Source organism: Diabrotica undecimpunctata, chromosome 2 (assembly GCF_040954645.1).
Source record: "Diabrotica undecimpunctata isolate CICGRU chromosome 2, icDiaUnde3, whole genome shotgun sequence".
NCBI classification, from domain to species: domain Eukaryota; kingdom Metazoa; phylum Arthropoda; class Insecta; order Coleoptera; family Chrysomelidae; genus Diabrotica; species Diabrotica undecimpunctata.
In genome coordinates, this window is record NC_092804.1 from 117,258,999 (window position 1) to 117,273,210 (window position 14,212).

The 14,212-nt window shown below is 33.0% G+C and overlaps 1 protein-coding gene across 1 annotated transcript in view; it reads right to left on the reverse strand.

The window, feature by feature from the left end:
• Positions 1 to 1,701: 1,701 nt before the first annotated feature.
• The window catches only part of Pngl (N-glycanase Pngl), a 124,022-nt gene continuing 111,511 nt past the window's right edge, over positions 1,702 to 14,212 (reverse strand). The window contains exons 9-11 of the mRNA XM_072523342.1: positions 12,774 to 13,069; positions 9,786 to 9,944; positions 1,702 to 6,362 (exon numbers count right to left, since the gene is read on the reverse strand). Of these exons, the coding sequence (XP_072379443.1) occupies positions 6,208 to 6,362; positions 9,786 to 9,944; positions 12,774 to 13,069 (610 nt within the window). The 3' untranslated portion in view covers positions 1,702 to 6,207. The remainder of the gene's footprint in view (positions 6,363 to 9,785; positions 9,945 to 12,773; positions 13,070 to 14,212) is intronic.

The window sequence follows — 14,212 nt, forward strand, 5'->3', positions numbered from 1 at the left end:
AATGTAGTGATTAACCTATCAGAAAACCTTTTGAATTCGGGACGTACGATAGTAGCCGATAACTACTATACAAGCATAAAGTTAGCTAACATTTTATTTGACAAGGAAACTCACTATATTGGGACGCTAAGAGCAAATCGTCGTGGATACCCAAAATAAGTAATAAATAAAAAATTGAACAAAGGGGAAACGTTTGGGTTGGAAAACGAGAGAGGCATCTGCGTTTTAAGGTGGAAGGATAAAAGAGATGTCTTATTACTATCTACTAAACATACTACCGAAACTCGAGCAATTCAGCGACGAAGTGGTGTTGTTCATAAACCTCAGGCTGCAATGGGAATACAATGAGGCAAAGTCCTCAATTGACGAGTCAGACCAGATGGCAAGTTATAATTCACCTCTACGAAAGTCACTTAAATGGTACAGGAAGTTCGCTGTAGAATTTCTTCTTGGTATATCCCTCGTAAATTCTCACATTATTTTCAACCAACTAGCCGATAAAAAGATGAAAATAACTGAATTTAGAGAGCATGTAATAAAGTCGCTCTTTAGTTATGAAGACAACATTGAGTCACAGAATGATTCCGAAAGGGAACAACAACAAATACGAACTACAAGGAGATCGATGCAAACTCATACTTTGGTGAAAAAAGAAGGACCATATGATAGAATAAAGAAATACTGTAAAGGTTGTTATAAAGAGAAGATTCGGGGAAACATAACAAAAAATCAGGTCAAAAAAGTAGTAACTTACTGTGACACTTGTGAAGGTCAACCACACCTTTGTTTAGATTGTTTCAACACACACCGATATAACAAATAACCGATAATTTTTAATTTCTTTTGTGTTCTTACTTAACTTTTGTATGTATTTCAGTTTGTAATGAATATTTTTTACTCGAAATAAAGATATGTCAAAATTTCGATATCATTTTAGTCTCCCCTATCCAGCCAAAATGAAAACTGATATGTATATACGATGACTGCATGCCACAATGGTCGAATACTGCAATAATTTCGCTTCTCTACACGATCTCTAGCAAAACATTAACTATATCACAGACCGTATCAAATCGGTAGTATAGGACTGCCGTGGCATGCAGCACTTATTGAACTGTCGGTCGTATACGACCGCCTGGCAGTCAACCTGTTAAATACTAAACACACATTATACACACAAAGAATATAATAAAACACACAAAACAGTCAGAATTTGATATTTCGAGTGTAAAAACACCACCTTCGGATCTTCTTTTCAATCACAAGAAGGCTATTGCCAACAAGATCAAGGTCAAGTAAGTCAACCATCAATTTTGAAAAAGAACCTACTAAAAACTTGTTGGTTATGTTTTCCCGTATTTTTTAAAAATATTGTTTTTCTTTTAAATGATTTCCAGTCAAACGTTATTTAAAAATGTATAATTTTCATTACAATCAATTGTGGCTTAACCCCATATAAACATAATATTTAACTTAGACATGCCACAAAAGGACAGTTTCAGAATCTTTAAGTCATACTTGTTTAAAAGATTAATAGTTTGGCGTTTATGGGTTGAAAGTCACAAGCCAAAAATTTAAACTCTTCAGAAAATATTTTTAGGGCGCACACTATGCAAAGGACTTTCTCTGATGACAGTGAATATTTATTTATTTTCCTCTTTATAACTAAAATTTATCATGAATATAAATAAAACAAATAACCAAAGAATATTTTTTTTATTTAATTAAAATAACCTTTTAACATACAATATATTCATATTCACATTTATTTAAATTATTGCTAAATAGGAATTAAAAAATATAAAATAGTTATAAAAGAAGGACATGGCAGTTTATGGTTAAAAATAGTTTAACAATTATATATTTCATAAAAGAACAACTGAGCCTTACTCAACAGCATAAAGTCAAGGCAATACACTTATTTAATAATTTTCTGTTGTTTTATTAATGTTTGAAAAGAGAGAGAACGCAGATTGAGTTCAAGGACTCTTTGGGAACAGAACAACCGATTTTTACAACCAAAAGTTGTTTCTGAGATATTCTATATGGGATTAGTTTGAAACAGTGGTAAAAATCGAACATACAACAAATAAAGACTTCTACAGACTCTATTCCGTTGCCGATATCGTCAATGTCTCTTCAGAAAACTTTTAGCCACCTTACGACTGCCAGCTTTCTCGGATTTCTTTTCTCGATGTTTTCTGTTTCCTGAGGTTTTGTCACTGATATGTGCATAAATAACCAACTAATCTGGATACGCTAACCATTTAATTACTCTTGTTCACTATAATAACAGTTTTAAAGAAATAAAAATCAGAAATTGAAAATGAAAATTGCCTGGAAGATGCTTATAAGACAGATAGGTATTCTCTATCAGTGTTACTCGGTCTTAAAAGTACGAATAGCTTTGATGATAGCATGCGAAAACGGACGGCACTTAAAGAACATCAATGTTATATTATCATCTAAAATTATGAAGAATGCAAAGAAATTTTGTAAAGAAGATTAAACCACTGGTCTATATCAGCTATTTTAAGAATCCCATTGGTGGAAAAAATCATATATGCTGTTACGTTAAGAGGTTATACTTACTATTAGGATGTAAGAATTGCTTTTTACTGTAGTCACCACAATGTGAGAGGTAAATACTATAAAACAATTTAACTCTCAGTGTAATAGAATGTTTGAAGAATAGGACGTACAGATTAGTGGTAAAAAAAGACTGCTTTGAGGCCATCATCAATTTAGATCGGAAATGTAACAATAAACATTTTAAACTACTACAACTAATTACGCCATCATTTTCTTAGTTGCAATATTAAAACTTAGTTGAAACATAGAGATGATTTATTTTGCATTGAGGTTTCGGAAAAACTGCAAGGTAGGTAATTTTTTCAAACTTCACGCTTTTTTAAAAGCAAAATAACCGTATAATAAGAAAAAAGCACAATATAAAATATTACCATTAATACTCCATGTTTATTCTACACAAAACTTTCACGTTATGATGTGATCGCGTGAAAGTCTTTTGTTGAAATTAACCACAATTTCAGTTTCAGTTAAAAAAAAACAATTATTTTGACGTTTCGATTTTCGCTTCGGCAATCCTATCTTTAAATGTATTTTAAAATAAAATTGAGATTAAACATAGTAAATAAAGTATTTTTCACCTAAGAAGACCGTTTGCAATTAAATGCTGGTAACTTTATTACTAGCGGACCAGAAAAGCGGCGATATATTTTATACTACCTTTATGAATAACATTTTAATGTCCTGTTCAATCAGCACTGCTCAACAAGTTATCGTTTATTGATTTTAATATCCTATTGCAATAGTACGAGTAAGGAATATTTATTTAAGTATTATTTTATTAAATGTTAATTTTTTATAATCATAGTTATATAATAATCAAAGTTATGCCTTTATAAGAACATATTTGAAAAATAAGGAGTACCATGTATCATGAAAATTGTAATCTCCTTTATACACACTTTAAAAACTTGTTTAGTAATGTATTTCCTAAATCCACACAATCATTGAAAAATGATTCATGCTATTTAAAAATATCTTTCTGTTAACGACACTGTTATCGACAAAGTAGATCAAATTCAAATTTGTCATCATATTACACTTGTGTTTATCATTAAAAATTAATTGATGGTCGTGGGTTACAAACATAATCAGCAAAAATCTTATTTCAAACATGCAACCTGTTTTTCAACCACAATCAATGCACTGTTTATGTTTGTTTAGCATTGGCTGTTAAATAATTTGTGTTCGATTGTTTCGTCTGTTGTACAACCCTGGTCCTTTTTAGGATGTAGTAGTTGTATATAAGTACCTATTTTTTTTTATAGTAGTGTAATGAAGCGGTACTTCAAAGTAAAATGAGTAATTTAGAAGAAAATAAAATACAGTCGAAACGTAGTGTGTTATCTCCAGAAGAACGGCGTTTAGTTCTGAAAGTCGAAAGTTATTTTAATTTGGAAAAAAATAATATGGGTCCATTGACATCTGTTATAACAGTTAACAAACGCACATGCGATGCTTGCGGTATCTCAGAGAGGACATTCCGAAGATTTAATAACATGAGTGAGGATGAAATAAATAAAGTAAGCAAGAGAAATCGTCGGCATCCAAAAACTTTAGATTTGCACCAGTCAATTAAACTTGCAATTAAAAATATTATATATATGTATAAAGCCAAAGAACATGTAACAATCAGTGCTGTGTTAAAAAAAAATAAAAGACAAGGAACTGTGTGATATTAGTTTAACAAGTTTGTGGAGAGTGTTGAAACATTTAGGTTTTCGATATAAAAGACAAATAATAGACAAGTATTGTGTGAACTCTCTAATGTTGTTTCAAAACGGTGGAATTTTTTAAGAAAATACATGAACAATAAAACGTCTGATAGTCCGAGGCAAGTTGTATTTTTACATGAAACTTGGCTAAAGGAAATATGTCAAAATCATCCTGACAAGATGGCACCACGAAATATTATTCTTCTAGTCGTTCCGGTAATGGTAAACGCTACATTATACTTCATGCTGGACATGATGAGTTTTATTCCTGACGCTAGTTTAATTTTTTCGTCCACAAAGAATACAGGTGTTTATTATGGAAATATGGATGCAAATATTTGTGAAGAAAATTGGAGCGACCATCCATAATAGTGTTGGATAATGTATCCTACCACTCAAGAGTAGAAGAGAGATTTCCTTCAAGCAGCTGGACAAAAGAAGAAATAAAGTTGAGCTTGATAGAAAAAAAAAATTATCACAGTGACATATTTTTAAAAGTCGATTTACTTCAAAGGTGCGATGAGCACAAAATTCAAAAGAAATTTGTTACTGACCAAATGGCTCTTAAATATGGCCATGATGTTCTTCGACTTTCGTCCTACCATTGCCACTATAATGCAATTGAGTTAGTTTGGGGTATAGCCAAAAATTTTTATAATAAACATGCATCCAAAACAACAGATGACGCTAACGTTCTTAGTTTATGGAAAGAATCGCTAGAACAAATGAAGGTAGAACAATGGCAAAATTGTATTAGACATACAGATGACATAATCGTTCAGTCTTTTCAAACCGAGCGAGTTATAGATGAGGTCCGGCCTCTAATTATTCGGATAGACAATTCAGATAGTGACGACTCTGATAGTGAAATATCAGACAGGAATAGGGCAAATCGTTTGCTAAAAAGAAGTAACAAAAACGTGTTTCGGGAATTAAATTCGGACTTTGTGGTGTGTTTTAGTTAAACAAGAAAGTACCTTTGGTCTAATTACTAGACTGCATATTCTCAATAGCTTTGGTATTAATTACTGGAGTACACGTGTTTAAGCCTACTGTTTTGCTAAAAACTCAGAAGTGATTTAGTGCCAATCTGTTTCAAGGTTATATTTAATACAGTGTCGGCAGAAAGTAAAGTCTTGGATGTAGTTTATTCAAATTTGGACATACCAGCAACTTGGCAAGTATTTTTCACTCTACGCAAAATAGAGACTTATAGAGACCTTGATGAACATTTGATGTCGACAGATAATTTCGAGTATTCGAAATGTTCCGACCCATTTCTTTTAACACGCCCTGTCTATACATATTATATTCATTTTATTTGCCTTTAATACAGTAAAATCCAATATTATTACTCTAAACATAAAATACAGGAAATTAAATATTTTTACTTTTCAAGCGATCGGAATTAAATATTAACGACCAACTGTTTGAGACCCACTTGAGACCATATCTTAATTGCATATCGGCGGTCATAGGGTAAAAAGACTTGAAATATTAAATTGCCTAAAAATATTCAGACTTTCGTGGTCTAAAAATGTAAAACTTCCTTTTTGCAGGCTGTAAAGCACAAGGCTTACAAATAGATTTGGTTTCACATAATCTCTTCTGGAATGCTACGAATAGTTACGAAGATGACTAACATTAAATAACATATATATATATATATATATATATATATATATATATATATATATATATATATATATATATATACATATGTTTTCAAAGAATAAGAAAATTACCGTCTGTCTTAGAGCTAAAAACAGTTTACTTATATATAACATGTCGTGAGCTATTTTTCAAAATTGCGCTTAATAAAATAAAAAATTTAATTTACGGCAATCAGTGCTGAAACTAAAAGTGCGGTAAACTACAACTAAATCGGCCTCAGAAAGTATTTTCACTTGAACTTAAATATAATACTGAAGCTAAATTCTTTACTATCAAGTGGTTGTCTAAATAACTGAGCATGTTGCCAAGATCCTCCAGATAATGTAGCAGTGACGGTCAATTCATGCGCACCTTTAAAATCTACGGTGCTGATTGATGTGTGTCCTAAAAAAGATATAAAATAAAACATTTTCATTTATTTATACACTACTCTCCAAAATTAACGCACCGATTAAATATGCTATAAGTTCGAAGCTATTTTTCTACTGAACTATTCTATTTCTAACTGTAATAGTAATAACTGAACCAATGTTTTCTGAGAAATGTCAACGTTGTACCCATGTACGGGGTGGAAAAATAAAGCTGTATTTTTTAAAACAAACGCGACATCTTATTTATATTGCGAGATAACTTTATCTTTTCTCAAGATTTTCGTAAAAAAATGATCTCCATATTTCTATTATCAAAGATTATACAAAACTTTAAATATACATACTGATGTAGGTGATTATAATATACTGATGGCCAAAAAATGAAATACTTTGTATACGGTTATTTAGTTGGGTCAAAAGTATTTCTTTGTAAGTCTTATCTAAAAATATATATCATGTGATAAATTTTTACCTCGCAATCTTTTCTTTAACTAAAGATTTTTTTCTTTCTTATTTTTTTGTTTTCGCAAAAAAAAAATAAGAAAGTTTATTTCGGTGTATTTACCTTTAGTTTATTTATAATTTTTAGTCATTTTGGATTGTTTTTGAATTATCAAAAAAAATTTTAAATGCCAAGAGTTTGCGGTCATCGTCAATTTCGTTATTTAAGCAACTTCGAAAAAGGACGCCAGTCTTCAGTTGACACCTGCAAAATCGTTGTTTAAAGGCATCGATGGCTTCTTCTGGCGACTGGAATCGCTGCCCACATTTAATTCTTGATCTTTAGGAATGTGAAGAAGTCCTTGGGACTTAGGTCGGGGCTATACGGTGAATGGTTTAACAATTCAATGTTTTGAAGCTCCAAAATCTCTATTGTCTTTTGGGCAGTGTGAGCACTTACAATATCCTGAGGTAGGATTATTCGTCGTTGTGTATTGCTTTGTCTGAGTTTCGCAATAACTTCTGGTAAACAAACAGTTATATATCAACAGAAGTTACCGTTCTCCGATCTTCTAAAGCAATTGTTGCTACATCACCAGATTTTGACATAAAATTTGAGACCATTTTCTTTGAAACACTTCGAGAACGGATCACTTCTGTTGGTTTTTCCTCATCGTGAAACACCCACACGGCGGATTGGCGTTTATTTCCGGTTCTTCTTCTTCCCACTAATAAGCAATTATGCTTTTTCATTGGAGGATTAATACCTACATATATGGAAGGTTGTCACTCCATTTTTGCGCGGTCGTCCGATAATTCTTCTGCCGATTGGTGCCTTATCTCTTGCTATTTTGATGACACGGGTCTCCTTCGTTCTGCTTATGTGGTTATTTCATTCTTTTTTTCTATTCTGTGTTCATTGATTTATACACTGTACGTTACATTTTCTTCTAATGTCTTTACTTCTTGTTCGATTTCTTAGTGTATTTTCTGTAATTCTTCTCAGTACTCTCACCTCTGCCGTTTCCATTAGCCTTTCATTGTGGCTGTGCCGGCTCTTGTTTCTGAGGCATAAGTCATTATAGGTCTTACACTGGCTTTATAAATTCTTGACTTCATCTCAGTGTTAATGTGTCTGTTTCGCCATATCGCTGTTCGTGAAGTATATTGACACAACTGAAAAATTTTCAAAAATGCATATTGTATTGGAGGGATCAAAACTGCATTTTCTACTTCTGAAATTTGCCATGACAGAGGTTTTCATGCCTCCAATACAACAAAGTCATTTTTCGAAATTTTACAATTGTGTCATAATACTTCCGGGACAGCGATGCAGTGTTATTAAGGCATCCTGCCAGTCTATTTGCTTTTTGTACTTGATCGCCCACTTCTTTGTCCAGGTCTCCATAACTGAACAGTGTAATTCCAAGGTATGTCATTTCCATTACTTGTTCAATACTGATGCCATCAATTTCTATTTTACATCTAGTTGGTTCTTTGCTGATTACCTATTGTTTTAGTTTTCTGAGATGAGATTGTCATATTAAATTCTTTTGCTCTTATGTTAAATCTGTGGACCAGTCTTTGCAGACTAGCTTCATCTTGGGCTATCAATATTGCGTCGTCTGTGTAACAGAGTATTTTGATTTCTTTGTTTCCCATTCTGTATCCTCTTCCTTTGTTAACGATTTTGATGATTTCATCCATGATCAAATTGAAGAAATGGGGCTCAATGAATCCCCTTGTCTTATTCCGCTGCCTATTTCTATCGGTTCTGTAAGTTCTCCATCTATTCTGACTTCCATTTTGTTGTTTTGGTAGATGCTATCGATAGTTTTTATAATATTTTCTGGTTCATAGGAGTAAATCCAAGATTCACCGCCACTAACAATACTATAAACGTTTTTTGAGCTTTTTTTTTGTTGAACCGACACCAATTGACGCAAACCGCTTTTTGCTCTTCTTTGAGCAAATGAGGGATCCAACGGGAAATCAACTTTGTAACACCCAGTTCTTCATGTAGGAGCTTTTAGATAGAGGTCTTTGAAATGCTCAAAGATACCTCCATTTCCCGGTATGTTACACGACGGTCATCTTTAATTAGCTGACGAACCGCATTAATATTTTGCTGTACGACTGCTGTTTTGGGTGGACCAGGCCTGGATTCGTTGCTGAGACTGGAGCGACCACGCTGAAATTCGCAATACCAGCGGGAAATAGTTAACTGATGTGATGGTTCATTCATAAACACAGAAACCATTTCAGTAAGACATTGCTGTTGGAATGATCCTCTACGAAAATTGTAAAAAATTATTGCTTGAAAATGGTCTCGGCAAAGATCCATTTTTCGACCGACTTGCTAATTTAAAAAATTCACTGTATCTACACGACTTGTATCGCAATGAAAATCTCGATTTATGTCAACAAAAGATTGAGATTACATTTGTATCGGAAGGTTTTATTGGTAGCGCTCTATAATACCGATTAACAGCAAAATTAAAAAGAGAAACCTCGTATAAAAGTTTAGTCAATAAACCCCACAGTAAAAATATCAAAAAGCAGAATATCCCAAAATAGAAACGCAGCAAAGGGGGGAAAGAGAGAGGGAGAAGGCGAGATACCAGAGAAAGAGACGAGAGGGAGTCAGAAACGAGAAAAAGAGAGAGAGAGAGAGAGGGAGAGAAAGAGAGAGAGAGAAAGAGAGAGAGAGAAAGAGAGAGAGAAAGGGAGAGATATAACACTAAAAACTGATAATTATTGAAGCAACTGTTAAAACTAGACGTGTGGACGAATTATTTGAACGGTTTCAAAATTGCAACAATTGTAGTGAAGCAAAGTTCATCAAAATTACATTTACAATGAGTAGAAACCAGTAGCCCAAAATTTACCATCATTAATTAAAAAAGAACTACTTAAGATTGTAAGTATTGACTCAGTTCCCATATACTAGTATTATCGACTCATATTTATTAGTATTTATATCTGCCTAACTTACCCTGGGGTAACATTATACATGTATCAGCAGCACATATTCGAACACTGACTACTCCTTTTTCAAATGTTTTATGTCCAAATTGTACATCTACTGCATCCAAATTTTTCTTAGTGTTCTTTAAATCAAATTTCCAGGAAACAATGCCTTGTTCTTGACCATCTACAATCGAAAAATATATCAGCTAAACAGTTAATCATAAATTCAAATCAATCAAAAACTAAAAAGAAAAAAAAATTTATCTTAAACGGCCTAAAAAATTAACTCTATCGACTAAGCTACTCTATTATCATTTAGGAATGTGATTGTACTTTGCATTTTTATTAGCTTTTCTTAATGCATCTTAACATCAATTATTCGAAGCATAGCTTTCTTATCACGGGCTACAGATTTAATGAATTGATCGGTGCGGAAGATTGCGCAGAAATATGAAAAAAGAAAAAATGGCAGAAATGCAATTTAACGACCGAAATGCGATGAAACGACAGATCGCTCCACTACACACCATGTAGATTAGTAAACGCGGTTCTATGCGTGTCTCTTAATAAAATAATACAAAATAAAAAAATAAAATAAAATAAAATAAAATAAAATAAAAGAAAATGAAATGAAATAAAATGAAATAAAATACAATAAAATAAAATAAATTAAATTAATTATCGCTTCGTGCATAGACGATAAGAAAGCTATATTTCTCCTCCTCGGTCACTCCCAGAGTGCCACATCCCCTGTTTATATGTAGAAACGCTGCAAGGGTCTCTAAGATCAATCGATGGATACGCAATCCTTTATTATATTAAAACATTCTCTTTCCCAGTTAATACGTTTTAATTAAATGAAATCATTAAATTCCTGATGTATTCAAATCTTAGCTTTATATCTACTTTTGTCCAACCATGGCTTTTATAAATCTGGACTCGTTCATGCAAATTTTCATGAGCGTGTATAGGGTTAGACTTGTACCCTTTGTTTATCCTATATGTAACAATACCTTATCCGTGGTCCAGTATTGTTTGTCTGTTAAAATAAATGTCTTGACGGACCCCTAGACGAGAAGCGAGTGTCCTTGTATTTTCCTTCGACGTGTTCTTCTATTAATTATCCGTCTATTTCGTTTTAGGGATATCGCTGTGCATTTGTCTGAGAGAAATAATCTGTACTTATGTGTATATACTTTCTTAAGGAAAAAAAACATGGCATTCCTGGTTGATATCATCTTCGATATGCTTCTTATCTTAAGCTTATCTGCGATATGCAATCAGCTTATTTGGCTCATTGTAAAATTGTATTCATCTTTAATTTACCCGTTTATTTTATATAGTACATTTCAGGATTTTGTTTGAATAGTGAAAACATAATCAAGGCACACTTAAACTTGTAAATGATTTCTATTTCAGCACCTAAGCAACTGTATAGAAAATATTCAACACGGAATGATTTAATTAATTCACATTCCTAGTAGCCTGCATGTACGGCTCGTTTTTAAAGGATTTTTATGAAATACCAGACGAACGGAGAAGCAGTATAATACTGGTACCTGTTTACAAAAACAAAGACAATTTAAATCAATGCAGAAACTAAAGGGCCATAAAACTCTTTAGTCACATCATGAAAATATAGGAGAGAGTAATTGAGAGACGTGCTGAAGATGTGAAGAAACCGAAATATCAGAAAATGAGTTTGAATTTATGCAAGCAGATTATAAGGCAGCTAACGTAAAAATACAGGAATACCGAAACAATCGCTCATATGATATTCATTGATCTTGAGAAAGAATATAGAGTTCCCTGAGAGATTCTAGGGTAAGAGCTTAATAAGAAATGACTTCCCTGCGAGTACGTGGAGATTTTGGGAGACATGTATGAAGAACTAACAACTGGTGTCAGAATATGTGTAGGAAAGTCTGATAGATTTTATGTGAAAGTAGTGTAATGTTTATTTTAATTTATTTAAAGTCCTCTAACACTAACATAAACATATGACGAATTTGTAACGTTTATTTATTTAACGGTACAAATATATTTATTCGAGTAACTCCTAAAATCTAATTGCCCTTATATTTAGTCGTCTCATTCTTCGAAATGTTTCTGGAATTCTGTGGAATTCTCTTAAAGTCAGAAAAGCTGTAGATCTCGATTAAACAGAATCAAACAGTATGCCCCACCAGGGGCGTAGCAAGGGCTAGCATAACAGTAGGATTGCATCAGAGGTCAGTGCTTACTCCTAATTTATTCTTATCAGTGTTACAGATAACAGAGATAATGAAACTACAGGGTAACAGGGATGTAGTGATAAAATACTGAAAGGGATTTAGAACAAAAACTGGAGCACTGGAGACAAGATCTGGAGAAAAAAGGTTTAATTTTTTATTCATCTAAAGACAAAGTAATGACAAACTATATGGAAATGCAGTAGAGTTAAGGTAAGATGGAAGAGGCGAGTATTGTGTTGTGTGACAGAAATATTTCAATGAAAGGCTAAGGCAAATTCTATGAAAGTGCCATAAGGCTAGCTGTAATATACGAAACTGAATATAGGACAATTAAAAAGAAACAGAAACAACGAATGCATGCGGCGGAACCGAGAATAATTAGATGGATGATTGGAGTGACAAAATGGATAAAATTAATAATGAGTATATTAGGGGAAGGCTATGAGTGGCCCCAATTGATGTAATTAGATAGAATAAGTTAGTATGATTCAGCATGTTCAAAGCCGAGACGCTAATTACCCAATACAAATAATCGCTGATTTTTCAGGTTCTTGGAAGGCGTAGAAGAGAAAAATCAAAGAAGGCCTAGGGAGACGCTTAGACAGGATATATCGGGAAAAGGGATTGATATTGGTATGATCTAAGATAGAAACTTATGGGTAAATCTGATTAGGGAAGCCAACTCCACATAGGGATAAACATATAGAGCATATAGAGATTTTGTCATCGTATTTTTGTGTTAATGTACTACAAACATATCATCTACTGCAAACACTTACCTATTCTAGCTATGTACACCATTTTCCAATCATTTTCTTCTTTCCTAAACACACTTTCGTGTTTAAATGTTCCAGAGCTCCAATCGTTAAGCGAGTTCAATAACTTGCTTCCTGAAATATATTCATATTTATTTATGGAAGGTGAGTATCTAATAGTTACTGTGTCGTCGATAATATCTTCTGAGTTTATTTGCCAGATATAGTCCGACGAAGCAGTTTCTTGAATTTCTCCTCTTGCCAAACGCCAAATTTCTGATCCTGACGATCTACCTAGTAGTTCATCATCTTTTGGTTTCCTAAAAATGGTAACTATATTATATTGCGCCTTAATATCAATGTTACAATTAAGATACTCTCAGTTTATTTTATTACTATTTTGAAAACACATCCCAATATATCGTACACTTTTCTAATCACCGTTTGTATTTTCGCCGATATTTTCTATAATATTAAACACTTATATAGCTATGTCTTAAAATTCTTTTGAATATAACCTTTTTGGTCGGAAGCATTTTGGAGTATTGATCTGACAACTCAAAATTTTTGATCAAAGAAGTTTCGAAAGTCGATACAAAATTTGTACGAGCTGTTTTTTTTCCAAATATTTTTTCAAATTTCCAAAGGAAAAATATTTGGAAAACGAGGTCCAGGAAGAAGAAGAACATCTTGGTTAAAGAACCTCAGAATCTGGTTCAATACAACATCTGTGCAGCTTTTCCGCGCTGCAGCAGATAAGATAAAGATTGCCATGATGATCGCCAACATTCGTAACGGATAGGCACATCAAGAAGAAGTTTTTTTTTAACTAGTACAATCGGTGAACTCCAGCCACTTGTGAAGGGTTCGACAATTCCTACCTTCAACATCTTGTCCACTTCTTGGTTGATGTTTTGTAACATTGCGGGATTGTGCCGTGTATACGGCTGCTTGACGGGGTCGCATCTATTCTTCAACTTTATTTCGTGTTTTATTAAGTTGGTGGTCCTGTTACTTTCTCGAATTTCCTTAATTTTTTTCTTAGGAATACTTCTAGATCCGTATTTTGAGTAGTATCCTTCAAAGCGTTATAAGTTTCTTCTAGAAGCTGCGTATGTTGTCTATTCATATCTCGATCGAACTTAAGTTCGATAGAATTTTTCTTAAGAAATTCTACTCCGAGTATAGCGTCTTCTGTTAATCCGGGCATTATAATGAATGTTTCTCGGGTCTGTAAATTATCGATATCGCAGTCTATAGCTAATTACTTATTTAAAAATAAAAATTATTGGGAAAATCCCAATAGTTGGCTGTATACCATAGTTTAAAAACTTATACAGAAGTAAAACACTTCAAATTTGTATCTTGGTATAAAACATTTAATTTAAATCCTTTTAAAAGTGTCGTCCAAAATTTACAGGTGCATAACGTCACGTTTTCGATCTAGTTCAGATCATCCTCAG